We start from the raw sequence: 19,624 nt of genomic DNA on the forward strand, positions 1-19,624 counted from the left end.
TTGGTCTTTGACCTGTGAATGTCTTAAAAATCATTGTAACTAATAGGTATTGTCATATCTTTACGAAGGGATCTTTCATCCCCCAATCTCAGAGCAGAAAATCACTGTTTCAAGATTACTGTAGTACATTTAACTGTAGAATAAAGGGAACTATAAGGAAAATGAGTTAATATTCTGCAAAACCAAAAGATGGTCAGACACACCTAGATCATTTTAGGGGAAGATTGTATAAAGAATGATTATTCACCTTTATACATCTATGACAAAAGTCCCTTAAGGCCAGGTGTGGTAGCTCAACACCTATAATCCCAGCACTCTAGGAGGCCAAGATGGGTGGATCGCTGGAGCCCAGGAGTTCAAGACCAGCCTGGGCAACATGGCGAAACCCTGTCTCTACAAAAAAATAACAAAAATTAGCCGGGCATGGTAGCATGCCTCTGTAGTCCTCAGGAGGCTGAGGTGGGAGGATTGTTTGAGCCCAGGATGTCACGGCTGCAGTGAGCCATGATCACACGACTGCACTCCAGCCTGGGTGACAGAACAAGACACTGTGTCAAAAAAAAAAAAAAAATCCCTTAAGATTCTTCAGTGTGGAGGCAAGACTATGCATCTCTCAGGCATCCTGATTCGCTGATGCAGGTGACCCCATATTGTTTTCACCTTGAAGGTTTTCATTTAATTTTGTGTGTGCCCGAGTGCTGACAGGTAAAGAGAATTTATTGAGGCTTGGCACTTTGCAATTATTTTACATGCATTATGTCAGCAAATCACAACTCCTTCAGAAAACACTATTATGCCCATTTAATGAAATTTTCTTTCTTATTTATTTATTTATTTATTGAGATGGAGTCTCTCTGTCACCAGGCTGGAGTGCAGTGGTGCAATCTCAGCTCACTGCAAGCTCCGACATCCTGGTTCAAGCGATTCTCCTGCCTCAGCCTCCTGAGTAGCTGGGATTACAGGCATGTGCCATGACGCCGAGCTAATTTTTGTATTTTTAGTAGAGACAGGGTTTCGCCATGTTGGCCAGGATGGTGTCGAACTCCCGACCTCATGATCCGCCCGCCTCGGCCTCCCAAAGTGCTGGGATTACAGGCGTGAGAGACCATACCTGGCCAAAATTTTCTTATTTATAAATAAGAAAGGTTAAATAACAGTCTCAATGTTACAGTACTCTAGTAAGTGTCAGGCCCTGGATTTAACCTAGATATCTCAACTGCAGAGCCCATTCTTTTTTTTTTTTTTTTTCTTTTGTGGTTTTTTTTGTTTGTTTGTTTGTTTTTAATTATACTTTAAGTTCTCGGGTACATGTGCATAACGTGCAGGTTTGTTACATATGTATACTTGTGCCATGTTGGTGTGCTGCACCCATCAACTCGTCAGCACCCATCAGCTCGTCATTTACATCAGGTATATCTCCCAGTGCAATCCTTCCCCCCTCCCCCCTCCCCAAACAGAGCCCATTCTTAAGTGCCACCTTGTGTCTTTGAAATGTTCATGAGAAGCATCTAGTGCAGGTGAGATCCCACTGCAAGCTCCCTGCTTTATGTGTGGTTTCTTCGTGCTCTTTTAGGGCTCTACTTCTGAGACTTTTTTGTACAGTGACTGCTCACTGGCAAAGATTGAAAGAGGTAGTCTTGTCATCTGAAAGATGCAAGATAATGAAAAAAGGAGAATAAAATACAATAGAATGCCAGGGTGGGTGGAGGAGAAATTGAGTGGGTAATAGGTAAACAAGGGTTAAAGATGAAGAGAAAAGTTAAAGGCAGGAGGAGTGTGGTTTGCATACATTAATACTCTTATTTTCTCCCAGTGTTCATACTTAGAAATTTTAACCTTGACATATGAATACTTAGCTTTGTATACTACCTCGTATCTTTTTCAGAGCAAAGTAGAATAAAAACAAGTAGGTTGTATGATACTTGGCAGATAAGCAAGCCTCTCTGAGCCTCAGCTTCCTCATTGATTTTCTGCATCAAAGTCATTCAGTAAAGTCCACATAGGAGACATCAGCATTGAGGTGGTGGTTAAAATCATCAGAATGGATCAAGTTACCTGGCAAGGGTATTTGGAGAAAAAATAACAGTGGACCGAGGGCAGAAACGCTGTCGTCCCTGCATTTTCCGAGGCCAGAAAGGAGCAGAGATGGAATTCACCAAGACTCAAGGAGAGATTTTTGTCTTAGAAGCCAAGGGACCCAGTGGAAACTTCCCCCAGGCAGTAACCTTAGTTAAAGGCCAGGTTATAAGAAATAAATTAAAAATTAGGAAGTATAAGAAATGAACTAGAGAGTCCGACTGCTGTTTAGCTGCAGCCAGTTGCTGCTGCTGTGAAGAGTAGGCCTAATGGTCCAGAGCTTACCTTTCTTTAAAAAAGAAATTAAAACCGTGAATTTTTACCCTTAAATTCCCAGTTTTTAATGTTACCAACTAATTCAGAGTTTCTGAAAAACAGTATTTGGCTCAAGTAAATTATATCTATGGAGATATATATTCATATGGTTATATTTGTTCTGCTGGGCACTAGTTTTTAATCTCTGAAGTGTTTGTTTTTTCAAATGGAAAACAGTCCAGAAAGGCCCTGTAAGATAATTACATGGCAATATCAAGATCATTGATCTTTATTGATAATCTTTTCCAGAGCAGTTGCCTGGAAGGGTGAGGACATTATTGCGTTGAGTAGTAAATGGGAGATGAGTGACATTAGCAAGGGTAAACAAAGACACGTGGTTAAAGAGAGAGAATGATTGTTAGGTGGGGACATGGATGAAGGGGAGTCACAGTTCTGTGCCTTGTTATGTTTTTAGCTCACGTTCAAAGTAACAAAGAACAATTCCTACCTTGTATTTACCAAATATATTTGTCTAATGCTATGTGTGAATGATCCTAACATTCTCTCTCTCCTACCCCTCAACCAATTTTACAGCTTTTTTTCCACTTACAAAGAGAACGGTCCTTTACTGAGCACAGAGCTAGGTTTTATGCTGCTGAAATTGCTAGTGCATTGGGTTACTTACACTCCATCAAAATAGTATACAGGTACAATTTTTAAATATACTTGTAAAAATTATATATAACAGTATTTTATTTCGGTTTGTATTCAGTTTTGCTTTTCCTTCCTTTTAATTCGGTAGAGACTTGAAACCAGAAAATATTCTTTTGGATTCAGTAGTAAGTATTCTCTTTTAAAAATCTACTAGTTCTCAATTTTTGTTGTTGCTTTTATGCTTAGTGCAAAAAAAAGTCTCAGAGATTCTGTACTGTGTTATTTTATTTATATAACATTCTCAAAATGACAAAACTGTAGAGATGGAGAACAGATTAGTGGTTGACAGGGTCCAAGGGGATAGAGAGTGCAAAGATAAAGGAGTAGCATTAGGGAAGTTCCTTTGCAATGGAACAATTGTGTCTTGATTGTGGTGGTGATTACGTGAATCTATACATCTGTGTTGCGTAGAGCTAAGCACACACACAAAGCATGCATGTAAAAAGTGAAAACTGAATAAGGTTGACAGTCTGGTTAATAGTATTGTACCAATGACAATTTCCTCTGTATACTATTTTGCAATTTCATGTGGATCTATAATTATGTGAAAATAAAAGGATTTTTAAAACTTAATTTACTGGCTGGGTGTGGTGGCTCACACCTGTAATCTCAGAACTTTGGGAGGCCGAGGTGGGCGGATCACTTGAGGTCAGGAGTTCAAAATCAGCCTGGGCAACATGGCGAAATTAGCCAGGTGGCATGCACCTGTGGTCCCAGCTTCTCGGGAGACTGAGGCATGAGAATTGCTTGAACTCAGGAGGCAGAGGTCACAGTGAGCCAAGATCGCCCTGCTGCACTCCAGCCTGGGCGACAGAGTAAGACTCTGTTTCAAAAAAAAAAGAAAAACTTGCTGAAAAATTGTCAATTCCTATTTATGCACTGTTTTATCTTACCGCCCCTGTATTTGTCAGGGACATGTTGTCTTAACAGATTTTGGGCTTTGTAAAGAAGGAATTGCTATTTCTGACACCACTACCACATTTTGTGGGACACCAGAGGTAAGAAATATATCTCATTGTCATTCATATAATCATGTATAAAATGCAAATATGAATTACGGATTGCATATATGAATTTAAAATAAGAAAAGTAGAATAAAAACTGTCATTTCAGCTTCTAGCCAGCTGGAAATATCTGATAATCATGCCTTGATAGTTGGGTATTTTTAACTGTGATTGTTAGATACCGCAAGACCCTTTTGAATAATCCAACAAATATAAATTATGTTTATTTGTTTTTAATGTCAGAAGTTTACCTTAAACTTCTTTACACATTTAATTATATTTCTTTTTTTGTTTTTGTTCTAAAATAAATATTGTAGAAAATTATATTTCTAATCCTTTAAAAATCACAAATTAGTGATGAAAGTGTTCTTTTTGTGAATATGTTAACAACATTGAATCACACACTTTAAATGGGTGAATTGTGTGGTATGTGACTATTTTAATAAAGCTGTTTTTCTTTTAAAAAATGAGCTAAAGCAAATATGGCAAAATATTAACACTTGACTATATCTCAGTTGCAGTTTATTGTTTTTTCTCATTTTTTTGTATGCTTGAAATCTTTTGTAATAAAATTAAGTGTTTACTTACCAGAAGAAAATAAAGCAGTGGATATGGAAAAAAAAATCACAAATCAGAATTTATTTACCAGACCATCCCATTTTCTAATCATGTTAGGTAGCAAAAATTATCTATTTGTGACAATAATGATAATCCTTACAAATCATATAAAACCTTTATTATTCATACTTCACACACAGAAACAAGTTTGATTTATTTTAAACTGTCCAAATTCCAAGGTATTTATAATGATTGTAGGTACCATGTAATATTTCATCTTTATCGTGGAGTACTTGCAAATACAATGTTGAAAATGTGTGAGAAAATGGCTTCTAATTGAGTTCAGAAACTTAATTAAAAGTATCTCTAAGTAACAAGTATTTACCTTGAAATGAGTTTTTCCTTCTTTTTTCTGTCTAACCCTGGTGCTTGTATATATTTATAACCATTCTGTTTTGGTTTATGTATGAAGAAACATTTTTTGTTATTGTATATTAATTGCATAGTTAAAATATTTTGGCATTTCTTTAGATCACATAAAAAAGCTTACGAGGAAATTACTTTCTTACATGTATTTCACATGGGAAGAGGTAATATATTTTGGAATGTAAAATTCAAGTTCACTATCTTAGATGTGTTAAGTTGTGATGAGTCTAAATTTCCTGCAAATTAAAATGTAAATAGACATTTACAACTTACACAAGTTTTCTAAATAATATGTTAGAGAATTGCTGTTATAATTCTCAAATGAGAATACAATTCATTGTTTTTTACTGAAAAGAAAAAAAAAAGGATTATAATTGCTACATTAACAATTCTTGCTAGGTGCTGTGGCTCATGCCTGTAATCCCAGCACTTTGGGAGACTAAAGTGGGCAGATTGTTTGAGCCCAGAAGTTCCAGACCAGCTTGGGCAACATGGCTAAACCCCCGTCTCTATGAAAAATACAAAAAACTAACCAGGTGTGGTGGTGCATGCCTGTAGTCCCAGCTCCTTGGGAGGCTGAGGTGGGAGTATCACCTGAGCCCAGGAGGTCGAGGCTGCAGTGAGCTGTGATTGTGCCACTGCATTCCAGCTTGGGTGACAGAGTAAGATCCTGTCTCAAAAAAAAAAAAAAATGTATTTAAGAGGAAAACATGAGTAATGACCAAATGAACTTCTAAAATAATCTTTGAAAGACTTTTCCCACAAATACCTACTTCACCTATTGAGAATTATAGAATCTACCTTCACTATACTCTTTTATTTATTTTAACTGTCTCACAGTTTCCGAGGAGAAATGCAGAATACATGTATTTTGAAGTGTCCTACGTGACGTTACCTAAGAACCACTGGTGTAGACTGAGAATACCCAACCCACTGGAAATCTAGATAATTTGGTTTTAGTATGATAGCAACAACTAAAATTTGTTAAATTTCTCAATTATTTATAAATTTTGTCTTGATTTGTTTACCAAGTTACTCTAATATTTTATTCTTTTCTATAGTATCTTGCACCTGAAGTAATTAGAAAACAGCCCTATGACAATACTGTGGATTGGTGGTGCCTTGGGGCTGTTCTGTATGAAATGCTGTATGGATTGGTATGTATTTCTGTATCTCTTTATTCCAGTGTATTCTCATTGATTTGATTGTCTGTCTCTCTCCCGCCTTAAGAATCTCATGGACACTTAGATAACACTAACAGAGCAGTAATAGCCGGTTTAATGAACTCAAAACCACATTAGGAAAAAGTACAAAAAGAGGCTGGGCATGGTGCCTCACCCTGTAATCTGAGCACTATGGGAGGCCGAGGCGGGCAGACTTGAGGCCAGGAGTTTGAGACCAGCCTGGGGAACATGGCGAAATCCCAACTCTACTAAAAATACAAAAAATTATCTGGCTATGGTGGTGCATACTGTAGTCCCAGCTGCTTGGGAGGCGGAGGCCCAAGAATCGCTTGAACCCAGGAGGTAGAGTTTGCAGTGAGCCAAGATTGTACCAGTGCACTCCAGCCTAGGTGACAGAGGGAGATTCTGTCTCAAAAAAAAAAAAAAAAGGACAAAAAAAACCCTTTTTATTTTGTTAACAGTTTTTAAAAATTAATATAATTGTTTCTCTGTTATACTAATAACTATTTCAGATGTTCTCACCCCCCCCTGGCGTTTTTAGAAATAGACACCTGGTTGTAATATTAAAATTATCTGATTCCATTCAGTTTACTCAAATATCACTCTAATTTTAAGATAATGAACAGAAAATGATTTTTGCATTTATCAATAAATTACTGTATTTCAGAAGATAAGGTCTTTTGGCTTTTGCCTTTTATTTTGTTTAATAGATTTAATTAATACACAGGTGCTCAGCTTTTCCCATCATTGAAGATCACTCTATTCCCATCCCTGAAAACACCATGTCTTAAAATTTTTCTTGAAAAAAAGTAATGTTTATGCAGTCAGTTTGCCCAGTTCTTATTTAGTTAAAGACACGTAGGCTGGCCAGAACTTCTGATTAACAAGAATAAAGTTTTTTCACTACATTGAGTTAATATTATTCCAACCCAAAGCAAACAGTGTAGGCATTTTAGTTAGCTCAAATAGCTTTATAAGAGTACATGTATGTTTTTCTGTAGGCTTTATGACATGTTTAGAACAGTTTCTAGACTCCCTTTGTGGTCCCCTAAGTGTCCAGCAGCCTTGTGCTGGGAACAATGTGCAAATCCCTGAAGTTGCTGCTACGTGTAGCGCTAATGTTAAATGCTGCTGTCAGCCAAGACCTGAGCTGAGTGTCTATTTGCTTTTCATTGAAAACTGTGGAGCTTACAGTGAAATTTAGAACATGAAGTACATTTCAGAGCATTTGTTTTATCTTGCTAGTTTCAAATGATAGATTCCTGTGAAAGCCAACATCATCTCTTCTTTGCCCTTGACTGTGACCTGCATGTCAAAAGATCTAGTTGTCTGGTTATGCTGCTGACTTAGAACATTGGAAAACTACTTTATACCTGATTTCCCTTTAAGCACTGTTTATTTGCCATCTTCATATTTCAGAATCCTTCTAATTTATTTAGAGGACTTTGAAAACATATCATTGCACATAAAATGCAGTTGATTCAAAAGAGGACATTTGAAACATATATTTTATTAATCAAACTTTTACTGATTGTTTTAAAATGAAGTTTTATTTTGGCCAGCAGCAGTGGCTCACGCCTGTAATCCCAGCACTTTGGTAGGCCAAGGCAGGCAGATCACCTTAGATCAGGAGTTCAAGACCAGCCTTGCCAACATGGCAAAACCTCATCTCTGCTAAAAATACAAAAATTAACCTGGCACAGTGGCGTGCCCCTATAATCCCAGATACTTGGGAGGCTGAGTCAGGGGAATCACTTGAACCGGGGAGGCGGAGGTTGCAGTGAGTGGTGATCATGCCACAGCATTCCAGCGTGGGCAACAAAGCGAGACTCCATCTCAAAAAAGACCAAAAAACAAAAAAAAAGTTATATTTTAAAAGATAAGCTTTTTCTTTCCTACACAAAGGAAAAGTGACAAGCCTATAAAACTCCCTTAACTTTAAAAACTATGTATACTTTATTATTTTTACTTTTTTTTTGAGACAGTGTCTCACTGTGTTGCTCAGGTTGGAGTGCAGTGGACTTCCTTCACTGCAACCTTGACTTCCCAGGCTCTGATGCTTCTCACACCTCAGCCTGCTGAGTAGCTAGGACTACAGGTGTGCACCACCCCGCCTAGCTAATTTATTTATTTATTTATTTATTTATTTGTATTTTTAGTAGAGACAGGGTGTTGCCATGTTGCCCAGGCTGGTCTCAAACTCCTGAGCTCTAGTGATCTGCCCGCCTCAGCCTCCCAAAGTGCTGGGATTTCCAGTGTGAGCCACTGTGCCTGGCCTCACTTTTTATTTTGTAAACTTCTGTATTGTCTAGATTTGTTACAAGCATATATTACTTTTCTAATTTTTACAAAAGGAGACTAAAAAGAAAAAAATGTCAATTTAATGTTTTAGGTCAGATTCATCTTATTTTATAAAAATACTAGTAACTAATATTTAAGAGGTTAAAAACAAACCCACAAGGGTAAAATATTAGAGGCCAGTCCTCTGGTGAATAAATTGGGAGTTTTTTTGGGAAAAAAAAATAAACAGTAACATTTTACATGGTAATTCCCCCTTTGGAAAAATGTTTCTGGTGCTCTGGATACATTAATTCAAAAGGAAGTAGTTTTGTAGGTTACATATCATGCTACTCAGGTTACCTTGCAGATAGAACTTGAGTAGCATGATAATCTTCCTTCCTCTTATTCCCAGAATACAGAAACCTGTACAGCTCATTTTTTTTTTCTCAAAAGTTGTTTGTTTATTTATTTATTTTATTTGAGATGGGATCTCGCTCTGTGACCCAGGCTGGAGTGTAGTGGCACAATCTCAGCTCACTGCATTCTCCGCCTCCGAGGTTCAGCCGATTCTCGTGCCTCAGTCTCCTGAGTAGATAGGACTACAGGCGTACACCACCATGCCTGGCTGGTTTTTTATATTTTCGGTAGAGACAGGGTTTTACCATGTTGCCCAGGCTGGTCTTGAACTCCTGGCCTCAAGTGATCTGCCCACCTCAGCCTCCCAAAGTGCTGGGATTACAGGTGTGAGCCACCATGCCTGGCCTTTATTTTTACCTTAAATCTTTATAATTAGATGATTAGCTAATGCTTGTGTTGAAGCCATACCCCAAGTCTTTTGGCTGTCACGGTAGCATTTTTAATTCTGCAAAGTATAGTTATAGTATTATCTCTGTCGTAAGTACCTAAGGAACATAATATCTACAGGCCTCCATCTCTACTAGAAATTCCTTTGTTTTAGTGAGTTTATTCCCAAGTCTGAAATTAATGTTTGATCTGTCTTGAACTTCCATTTCCAATGATTCTGTCATTATGCGTACGATAAGGTTGGTCATTTTCTCTAAAACAGATACTACTACAAGTTGTATATAATTTAACAGCTGTCTACAAGGTGGTATTGAACAAACTGGCCCTAATTCATTCAGTAAACACTTACTAAGCTCTGTGATGTGTTGGGTTTTAGAATCTCTTTGCTTCAAGAAGCCACACTGCAGGTATCTGCACGACCTAAAAGGTCCGTACATTTTTTCAACTGACTGCTCCCTCAAGATCAAAGCCATTTTAACCCCATTTTCGCATAATTTGTTTACCACTAAGTTTTATTTTGCTTTTTTTTTTTCCCAGCCTCCTTTTTATTGCCGAGATGTTGCTGAAATGTATGACAATATCCTTCACAAACCCCTAAGTTTGAGGCCAGGAGTGAGCCTTACAGCCTGGTCCATTCTGGAAGAACTCCTAGAAAAAGACAGGCAAAATCGACTTGGTGCCAAGGAAGACTTTGTATGTAACAGCTTTCCCAGCTCCAGCTTTATTTAAGCTTATTTAAAATTTGGAAATAAAGCTTTATTTTATATGGTGTTTAATTGAATGAATACAACACAAGGAGAATAGCAACATGGGAAAAAAGCATACTCGTCCCCATAGTTTTCACCTGTATTTATATAAAACTATATAGTATTTAAAGCATTTTCTCTTGCATGCACTTTTGCCCTGTCCACCACATACACTTTCGCACCCTGTTATTTACTTGATTTTCATTTATTACAAATTCCCCTCCCCTTCTTTTTAAAAAGTGTTGTGTGGCATATTTTCACTACCTAAACTTACTTTTGCTGTTTTTATTGCTAAATAATACTAACATTTTCATGAACTAATAACACAGAGACTAAGCAACTAGTAAGCTTTTTGTTGAGGGTTTGGGACTATCTAAACATCTAAATCATTTCCTTTGGCAGGAATTTGTTAAGTGCCTCTTGTCTGCATGAGGTAATGTCTTTTGCCTTGAACGCTGAATCACTTTTTTTTTTTGGAATTTGGTGAGACCTCCTTGATATAATTAGGGAATCTGCATGTTTGTTTCAAATCAGAGTAATTAAATTTGTAGTGTAGTTACTGGCATTATGTTAGTGTGTCAGTAAATGCACAAAATATTAAGGAATATGAACTTCTAAATTGCTTTCTCAGATATTCTTGGAGGCTGCTTATCGGTCTTGAACCTGAGCTGTGAATAAAAGACTTTGCTGCTACTGCTCTACCCCCCGCTCCCCAGTTCAGCTGGTAGCTCTGCCAACAACTTCCTTTCCGTTGTTCCAGACAGTCTTGCTAATGTTTCACACCTCCTTGTCCCTTGGTCCATTTATTGAATTCATTGACGGAGATTGCAGCTCTAGATGAATCCAACTATCATCTCGTGGGCTGCTGAACAGTGCTAAAGAAACTAACAAACTGGGCTTATTGGAAGCACTGTGAACCTTGTCTGTGCTTCCCCACTGTCTGGTAATACTCTGTTTCTCTGTGTAGCTTACTCTCCTCCTCTCTGTATAAACTATTTCACACCTTCTCTCCAGACTTCCCAGATGCCCTTTCTTCTTCTTCACTTTTAAAGATGATCTTGCCTTCTGTTTTGTAAGGAAAATAGAATCATCAGAGTGGAGCTAACTTAGCTTCCTGTTATCAAATCCACAGGCCTATATAAACCTGCAGGATCCTGTCATTTCCTTCCTCCTGTTGTAGTGGAAAAGGTCTGTTTCCACCTGTGCACTAGATCCTGTCCATTTGTAAGGAACCCTGTTCTTGCTTGTTTGTTTGTTTTGCACAAATAATTGCTCCCTTTTTTCTGGTTCCTTCCAGTCAGTAATTAAATGTTATCAAATCTGTTGCTTCTTAAGCCAAAAAAAACCCTCAGTCTTACAAATCTCCTGAGAGGTACTACTCTGTCTTCTTCCCTTCTTAGCCAAACTTGTTGAAAGTTTTCTTTGTTCAGTCTCCCTTTCCCAAGCTCTTTCATTTCTCAGTCTACCACAAAATAGCCAGGAGAATTGCTGGATACTTTTCCTCAACTTACGCCGCCCTCAGCAGCATTTAAACTTGGCAACACTCTCCTGTTCCCTAGGCTTTTGCAAGAGCACACATACGTCTCATCTCAGGCTTTTCTTTCTGTATTTCTGGACCATTCTCCATTACCTCCTGTGTAAGCTCCTTTTCAACCTTCAAGTGTTGTGGTGCCCTGTTGTCCTAAACCCTCTTTTCTTCTGTGCTGTCTTCCTGGGCAATCTCAATTGATCCCATGGCTTTAGTTATCTATGTGTTTTCATCTCACACATTTATATCTTTTCTTTACTCTTCAGCCCTCTCTTCTAAACTCTAGACTTACATAGTATCTGCCTGCTCACCACCGCCACTTGGAGTTCTTGAGAGTACCTCAAATGCCGCTATTGTCCCCCTATGCTCCCTTTCGTATTAAAGGACATCACTGTCCATGTGGCTGTTCAGGCCAGAAATCTGAGAGGCATTCTTGAGTCTTCTCTCTTCCTTACTTCCATATTCAACAAACAGCCAGGTCCTGTTCCGTTTGCTGCCTGAATCTTTCCCATATCCAGACATTTCTTTCTAGCCCCACTGCTGCTACTCTTTTCCTACTATTTGTCTTCTTTAGTCTGGTTACAGTGGTAGCTGCTTTTCCTTTATCTGGTCCTGACTGTTCAATCTAATTCTCCCTGTAGCCAGGGTGGTGTTTTGGGGGATTTTTTTTTTTTTTTTTTTTTTTTTTGAGACAGGGTTTTGCTTTGTCGCCGATGCTGGAGTTGTAGTGGTGTTATCGCGGCTCACTGCAGCCTCAACTTCCCAGGTTCAAATGATCTTCCCACCTCAGCCCCCAAATAGCTGGATTACAGGTGCGTGCCACCACACTATTTTGTAGAGATGGGGGAGTCTCATTGTATTGCCCAGGTTGGGTTTGAACTCCTGGGTTCAAGTGATCCTCCCACTTCGGCCCTCCGGAGTACTGGGATTATAGGTGTGAGCCACTGCGCCTGGCCCAGGGTGGTGGTTTAAAAAACATTTCTCACCAACCTGATGCTTTAAAAAACAAACAAAAAAAAACAGTTATGACATTCTCATGACTAAATCCCCTTGATGGCTTCTTGCGACCTTAGAGCAAAATCCAAAATGTTTAACATAGACCTGATATGATACAGCCGGTTTAGCTCTTGAGCTTCACCTTATGTGACAGTCCCATCCTTCCCTACACTGCAGCCATATTGGACTCTCATTTTCTTGACCATACTAACCTTTTTGCCACCTCAGAGCCTTTCTGGAACATGCTCTCCCCATTCTTTTGTCTGGCTGAATTCTTACTCATTTTTCAGACCTCTCATGAGATACCGTTTTCTCCAAGAAGTCTTTTTTAACCCACCAAATTAGATTGGATCCCGCTTTATACACTCCCGTGGCACCTTGAAGGAAAAAAAGCTAGAGTCAATACTGTGCCGTTGTTTGGTAATACCAACCCTGAGTGGGATATTTTTTTATTAGTAGAACTCATGACAGATTTTATTTCTACTCTACTGTATAAAGCTCTCTGCCCAACTTCTTTACCCCCCCTACTCCAGTAATAACACTAATTCTTTGTACCTCTGTAGTGCTTTATTCTTTTCATAGCACTTTATATCTATACTTTACACTGATCCTTAAAACCTACTTCCCCTGAAGTATTTAGGGCAGAAATGTTATCCCCATTTTACCAGTGAGGAAACTGACTGTGAAGAGAATACAACTTAAGTTTAAGTAGATCATTCTAAGTAACTTTTTTCAGTCTTTCTATTGCTTACATGAATAACATCATTTTGCTACACAAATAACATACACATGTTCCTAAAAAGAGTCATTGAGGGGCAAAATAGTAATAGTGTGGCTTCATAAAATTATGCAGTTAGTACTTAATATATTCTTCAGCATTAGTCAAACATTTTTTTAATATTCCAGCTTGAAATTCAGAATCATCCTTTTTTTGAATCACTCAGCTGGGCTGACCTTGTACAAAAGAAGATTCCACCACCATTTAATCCTAATGTGGTAAGTATATATCCAAATCTTCCTTTCTAAAATCGTGAAACATAATAGCAGTTCATTATAATTTTGAGACTAGATCTCAGAATCACCTGAATTAAATGGAGTCATTACCTAAATATTTGTAAAATATGTCACTCAGGGTTGTCTAGTATAACTGATAACTTTGGGGAGACCAGTAAGATTATAGTTAGATTAGCTTGATAAAAATATCTTCCAGGACAGTAATTGTAAAGTGTTTCTTTGGAATATGTGTAAGAAAAGAATGAACTCAATAAGTCAGCCAGGCATGGTGGCTCACACCTGTAATCCCAGCACTTTGGGAGGCTGAGGCGGGCAGATCACTCCCAGCACTTTGGGAGGCCGAGGTGAGTGGATCACTTGAGGCCAGGAGTTCAAGATCAACCTGGCCAACATGGCGAAACCCTGTCTCTACTAAAAATACAAAAAAAAAAAATTATCTGGGTGTGGTGATGCATGCCTTTACACTCCCAAACTACTAGGGAGTATGAGGCATGAGGATCACTTGAACTCAGGAGGTGGAGATTGCAGTGAGTCAAAATTGCACCACTGCACTCCAGCCTGGGTGATAGAGCAAGACCCTGTCTCAAAATAAAATTGGAAAAAAAAAAAAAAACAGGTATAGACAAACATTAATAAAATAATATTAATGTACATTGTTACTTTTTTGGGAAAACAATAGGATAGTATTATAAAAATGTTAGTGTTAGCTAGACTTGTTAAATCTATTTGATGGAAACATTTCACCTAAAGATAATTTGTTTAAAGCAAAAAGCCACATTGTAGATGAGCTTTATACTATTAACAGTGGTGGAAAATTTTGGAAAATACAGTAAATATATAACAACAGGGAAATTGTTAATAATCATCAGTAGGCCAGTAATGATGTTAGTAACTAATGATAGCTGCCTTTGTATAGGGATATACACTTTGTATGTGTTATAATATATAATTTACTCTTCAAGCTACCAGCTTATTAATAAGTATTACTTAGTAATACTTACTGTTTTTCTTATTACACATTTTATAAATGAGGAAATAGAAGCTCAGAGATGTCTCATAGCTGGATGAAAAGTAGTAGAGCCAGGATTCTAATATATGCATGATTCCAGAGTCATCATTCTATGTTTCCTTATGTGCTATTGTCTTTTCTTGTTAAATTGTATAAAAATGAGCAAACACTTAGAAAATCCTTATAAAGTTACATGAAAACATGGTAATTACAATTTCTGTGACTTATAATTATAGCAGTAAAAATAAGGATAAGGACTAGAATAGAATATAAACCAAGATTGGTTTGGAGTTTTAAGATCATAGGTGAATTTAAGTTTTTTGATGTTGCTGTAAAACTTAAGGAATACTTTTTTTTTTTTTTGAGACGGAGTCTCGCTCTGTCGCCCAGGCTGGAGTGCAGTGGCTGGATCTCAGCTCACTGCAAGCTCCGCCTCCCGGGTTTACGCCATTCTCCTGCCTCAGTCTCCCGAGTAGCTGGGACTACAGACGCCCACCACCTCGCCCGGCTAGTTTTTTGTATTTTTTAGTAGAGACGGGGTTTCACCATGTTAGCCAGGATGGTCTCGATCTCCTGACCTCGTGATCCGCCCGTCTTGGCCTCCCAAAGTGCTGGGATTACAGTCTTGAGCCACCACGCCCGGCCTTTTTTTTTTTTGGAGACAGTCTTGCTCTGTCGCCAGGCTGGAGTGCAGTGGTGCAATCTTGGCTCACTACAACCTCTGCCTCCCTGGTTCAGGATATTCTCCTGCCTCAGCCTCCTGAGTAGCTGGGACTACAGGGGTGCGCCACCACGCCCAGCTAATTTTTGTATTTTTAGTGGAGATGGGGTTTCACCATGTTGGCCAGATGGTCTTGATCTCTTGACCTCATGATCTACCCGCCTCAGCCTCCCAAAGTGCTGGGATTACACGCATGAGCCACCGTACCTGGCCAGGAATACTTTTTTAATAAATTAGAGCACATAAGGAGATCAGGAAAGTATTACTTAATAGTCTATCAGGCTTTGTTCAAGGTTAATTTCTATACATAGCTCCTAGCTGGTATTAATAGGTGTAATATTTTACACCTACATACATAATATTTGTAGACTGACTTATTTCATGTAGTGCATCCAGGAATGACACCATTAAGAATAATTTTGGTCCCAAATTTGTAGAGTTTGTGGTAGGAAACTAAGACTCTTAAGAATTATTTTTCTCTTTAGACTAAGTATCTTAGCAGAATTTAATTACATTCAAATAAATATATCATCAGGCATGTTGAATTAGGGACTCCTAAGCGACATTGGAAATGGATAGCTCCAGCATTGGATCCCTGCTCTTCTCTGATTAACTAGAAGTTAAGCTTCTCTATACTTATTTTTTCTTTCACAACATGAGCTGTGAGGTTTAATTCAGGTAACATTTGTAAAGCACCAGAGTGCATTGCACACAGTAGATATTTAATTAGTAATATCTTTTTTTTAATCATTTTCCCTCTGGGAATTTTCCCATTAAATATTTATTGGTAACTTGGTTAGAAAACACAAATAAGTAGAACATAGGCTCTGTCTTCAAGAAAATTACAGTTAAGGGGATAAAATATATAAAGAGAAGAGTTAAATAATTATATATTTAGTGTATATCAGGCATTCAGTGTTGTGGAATTAAAATATGTAATGTGAGACAAAAAAACCGATGCCTCATAATAACTTACGGTTGCATCTGTGGGGGAAAAACAGTTGACAGAAATAGTCTTTGATGCTTATTCTTTCAGTGAATAAAATAAATTAGTTGATTTTCCAGTCTGCTTAGTGTTTTATATTTTAATAGGGTAGTTACTAGGAAAAGAGAGAGTGGGGTTATTGACCATGCTAAGCTTCAGTATTTCTATGATGAATGTTACTAGCAGTTAGTGAGAATTATTACAAAATCTAACAGGTTGCATAAAATATTTACTTCAATTATACATGTCCAACTAGTCTACATTAAAAAAGGACTCGAAGTAGTTTATTTCTCTGTTTACAATGGGTAAAAACGCATTCTGGATTCTCTTTTTTAGCCCACAAACTTGAGGTTATACTGCTAAATGTTTAATTTATCCTAATAAGATTTGGTTGCTTAATTTTATTCTCTCAGCAGCTGATAGAGAAAGGATAAGAGCAGTGGCCTAAAATGGGTTAATACAATGAATGGGTACATTATTATATTTTAATCTTTTTTTGCTATAAAATTCATCAACAAGTAGTTTTTGACACTTTGAAAGATTTCTCATTATACCATTTCAGAACAACTAACACAAAAGAAGTACCTCCAAAATAAGCCATATTCGTATAGGATTTCACTGAAGCTCCATCTGAAATCCTCTAAGTTACTATGAAGCATATCCTAACATTCCATTCTATGTTGGATACATCCAGGTTTTGATCCTTGCCTCCACTTTAATCCTCAGAAAAACTCACTTTGTTGCTGGTTTCATTTTGGCATCTCTTGGAATACAAATTGCTCAGGTTTTTCACTCCATTTTTGAAATACCGACTATTCTGCATAGCTAATAGTTTACAGTTCTGTGGCCTCAGTCCCTGCTTTAGGAATTTCTGTTTATTACGTATAAAATTTTGGAAAAGTATGAAAACAAAATTGACTGCTTGGTGGGAGAGGGCTCACCAACATTTCAAATTAGAGGTTCCCCCCAAAAAGTCCTTAAAGTATAGCATAGAAAATAATCCCTAAATTTAAAAGTATGGCATAGTCCTGCCCTGAGGGGGTAGATGTGGTATGCAGCTGTGCTAGGAGTGGCTTGGCCATGCTTCAAGTGGGTCATTCAGAACCCACATCTGAGGGGTGGGTCTGGACCTGGGGAGAGGCTGGCATCATTCTAACAATTCTGTAAGCTGAAAGAAAATATTCATTGCTGGGTCAATGAATCACTCTTTTTAATGGTTGTTAACACTAGCTAAGTGTTAAGGGATTAGATGTGATAGGAAGGGAAATACTATGAAAATACAGGGGATTGGAAAGGACAGATTGGAGTGAGGGTGTGTATTAGTACCAGGACATAGTTATGCTGTACATTTCCAAGTAGAGGGGAGAAAAAAGGAATTAGCTTCTAGCGCGTGCCCCCGTGTACCCAGCATTGTGTTAGGTCCTTGATACGCATTCCCAAACCCTCTGAAGAATTAAAACCTAGGTATGGGCTGAACACAGTGGCTCATACCTGTAATCCCAGTACTTTGTGAGGCTCAGGTGGGTGGATTTTTTGAGCCCAGGAGTTCCAGACCAGCCTGGGCAACATGGCAAGACCCTGTCTCTTAACAACAACAACAACAGAAAGTGAAAAATAGCTGGGTTTGGTGGCACGCACCTGTAGTCACACCTATTCCAGGCACCTAAAAGTAACCCTTGCAAGACCTAAGATAATATTTTTGTGTATAATCTTTAAGTGAAGAATGCTTTTTAAAGCACGACCCAGAAGCCATAAGAGAAAAAAGTTGGTAGATTTAACTACATAAAATTTCATTTATTGATTGATTGATTGAGACAGAGTCTTGCTCTGTTGCCCAGGCTGGAGTGTAGTGGCGTTATCTTGGTTCACTGAAACCTCCGCCTCCCAGGTTTAAGCTATTCCCCTGCCTCAGCCTCCCAAGTAACTGGGACTACAGGTGTGCACCACCACACCCGGCTGCTTTTTGTATTTTTAGTAGAGATGGGCAGAGCCCTCACTCTTTTTTTTGGTTTGTTTTTATTTATTTATTTATTTATTTATTTTTGAGATGGAGTCTTGCTCTGTCACTTTTTAAAGCATGACCCAAAAGCCATAAGAGAAAAACGTTGGTAGATTTGACTACATAAAATTTCATTTCATTTATTGATTGATTGATTGAGACAGAGTCTTGCTCTGTCACCCAGGCTGGAGTGCAGTGGCACGATCTTGGCTCACTGCAACCTCCACTTACTGGGTTCAAGTGATTCTCTTGCCTCAGCCTCCCAAGTAGCTGGGACTACAGGTGCCTGCCACCATGCCTGGCTAATTTTTTGTATTTTTAGTAAAGATGGGGTTTCATCGTATTAACCAGGATGGTCTCGATCTCCTGACCTCATGATCCGCCTGCCTCGTCCTCCCAAAGTGCTGGGATTACAGGCATGAGCTACCGTGCCTGGCCCGCCCTCACTCTTAATAAAGCACATAGTACAGGTTGAGTATCCTTTATCTGAAATGTTTGGGACCAGAAGTGTTTTAGATTTGGAATTGTTTTTTGGATTTTGGGATTTACTTAGTGATTGAGCATCCCAAATCTGAAAATCTGAAATTCAAAATGCTCCAGTGACTGTCATGTAGATGCTCAAAATTTTTGGATTTTGGAGCAATTTGGATTTGGGATGCTCAGCCTGTATTATTCCTGTCAGTATCAGCCATGAGCCATGAGGGCATTATAAAGGCAAGTCAGAGAACATTGCCATCATTTGAGTACCTTCTACATGTTACATTCGGGAAATTTTATTTATTAACACATCAGATGCTTGCAACAACCTGAGGAGGTAGGTGATAGTATTATTACTTTATGGAAGAAGAAACAAGCTCATAGAGATAGAGTAGTTTATATAACGAATTACACAACTGTAATCCCAGCACTTTGAGAGGCCAAGACGGGCATATCACTTGAGGTCAGAAGTTCGAGACCAGCCTGGCCAACATGGCGAAACCCTGTCTCTACTAGAAATACAAAAATTAGCTGGGCATGGTGGCACATACCTGTAGTCCCAGCTACTCAGAAGTCTGAGGCATGATAATTGCTTGAACCTGGAAAGTGGAGGTTTCAGTGAGCCAAGATCACGCCACTGCACTCCAGCCTGGGCAACAGAATGAGATTCTGTCTCAAAAAAAAGACAGCTAGCAAATTTTGTAGCCAGAATTCAAGAGCCCATGCTTGAAGGATTGTATATAAGAATTTGATGAGGAAAAATACATACATGCATACATACATATAAAATTTCTAGCATTCTTTGTCTCTATGGGGGATTTTCTCATATGGGAGGATCTAGCATTCTG

The 19,624-nt window shown here is 38.3% G+C and overlaps 1 protein-coding gene and 1 long non-coding RNA gene across 32 annotated transcripts in view; one reads left to right on the forward strand and one right to left on the reverse strand.

Moving 5' to 3' along the window:
• Positions 1-19,624, forward strand: part of SGK3 (serum/glucocorticoid regulated kinase family member 3) — a 147,716-nt gene that overhangs the window by 124,444 nt on the left and 3,648 nt on the right. For 26 of the 31 annotated variants that reach the window (XM_015145488.3, XM_077943720.1, XM_077943724.1 and 23 more), the window contains 6 exons: positions 2,926-3,038; positions 3,134-3,170; positions 3,957-4,043; positions 6,095-6,190; positions 9,839-9,994; positions 13,478-13,567. In XM_015145488.3, coding sequence (XP_015000974.2) covers positions 2,926-3,038; positions 3,134-3,170; positions 3,957-4,043; positions 6,095-6,190; positions 9,839-9,994; positions 13,478-13,567 — 579 coding nt within the window. The remainder of the gene's footprint in view (positions 1-2,925; positions 3,039-3,133; positions 3,171-3,956; positions 4,044-6,094; positions 6,191-9,838; positions 9,995-13,477; positions 13,568-19,624) is intronic. The other 5 variants (XM_077943717.1, XM_077943721.1, XM_077943718.1 and 2 more) reach the window with 1 other exon arrangement.
• Positions 12,775-19,624, reverse strand: part of LOC144330802 (uncharacterized) — a 47,213-nt gene continuing 40,363 nt past the window's right edge. Inside the window, exon 3 of the long non-coding RNA XR_013397296.1 lies at positions 12,775-12,948. This is a non-coding gene — a long non-coding RNA (uncharacterized LOC144330802). The remainder of the gene's footprint in view (positions 12,949-19,624) is intronic.

The sequence above is a fragment of the Macaca mulatta genome, chromosome 8 (assembly GCF_049350105.2).
Source record: "Macaca mulatta isolate MMU2019108-1 chromosome 8, T2T-MMU8v2.0, whole genome shotgun sequence".
In the NCBI taxonomy this organism is placed as follows: Eukaryota; Metazoa; Chordata; class Mammalia; order Primates; family Cercopithecidae; genus Macaca; species Macaca mulatta.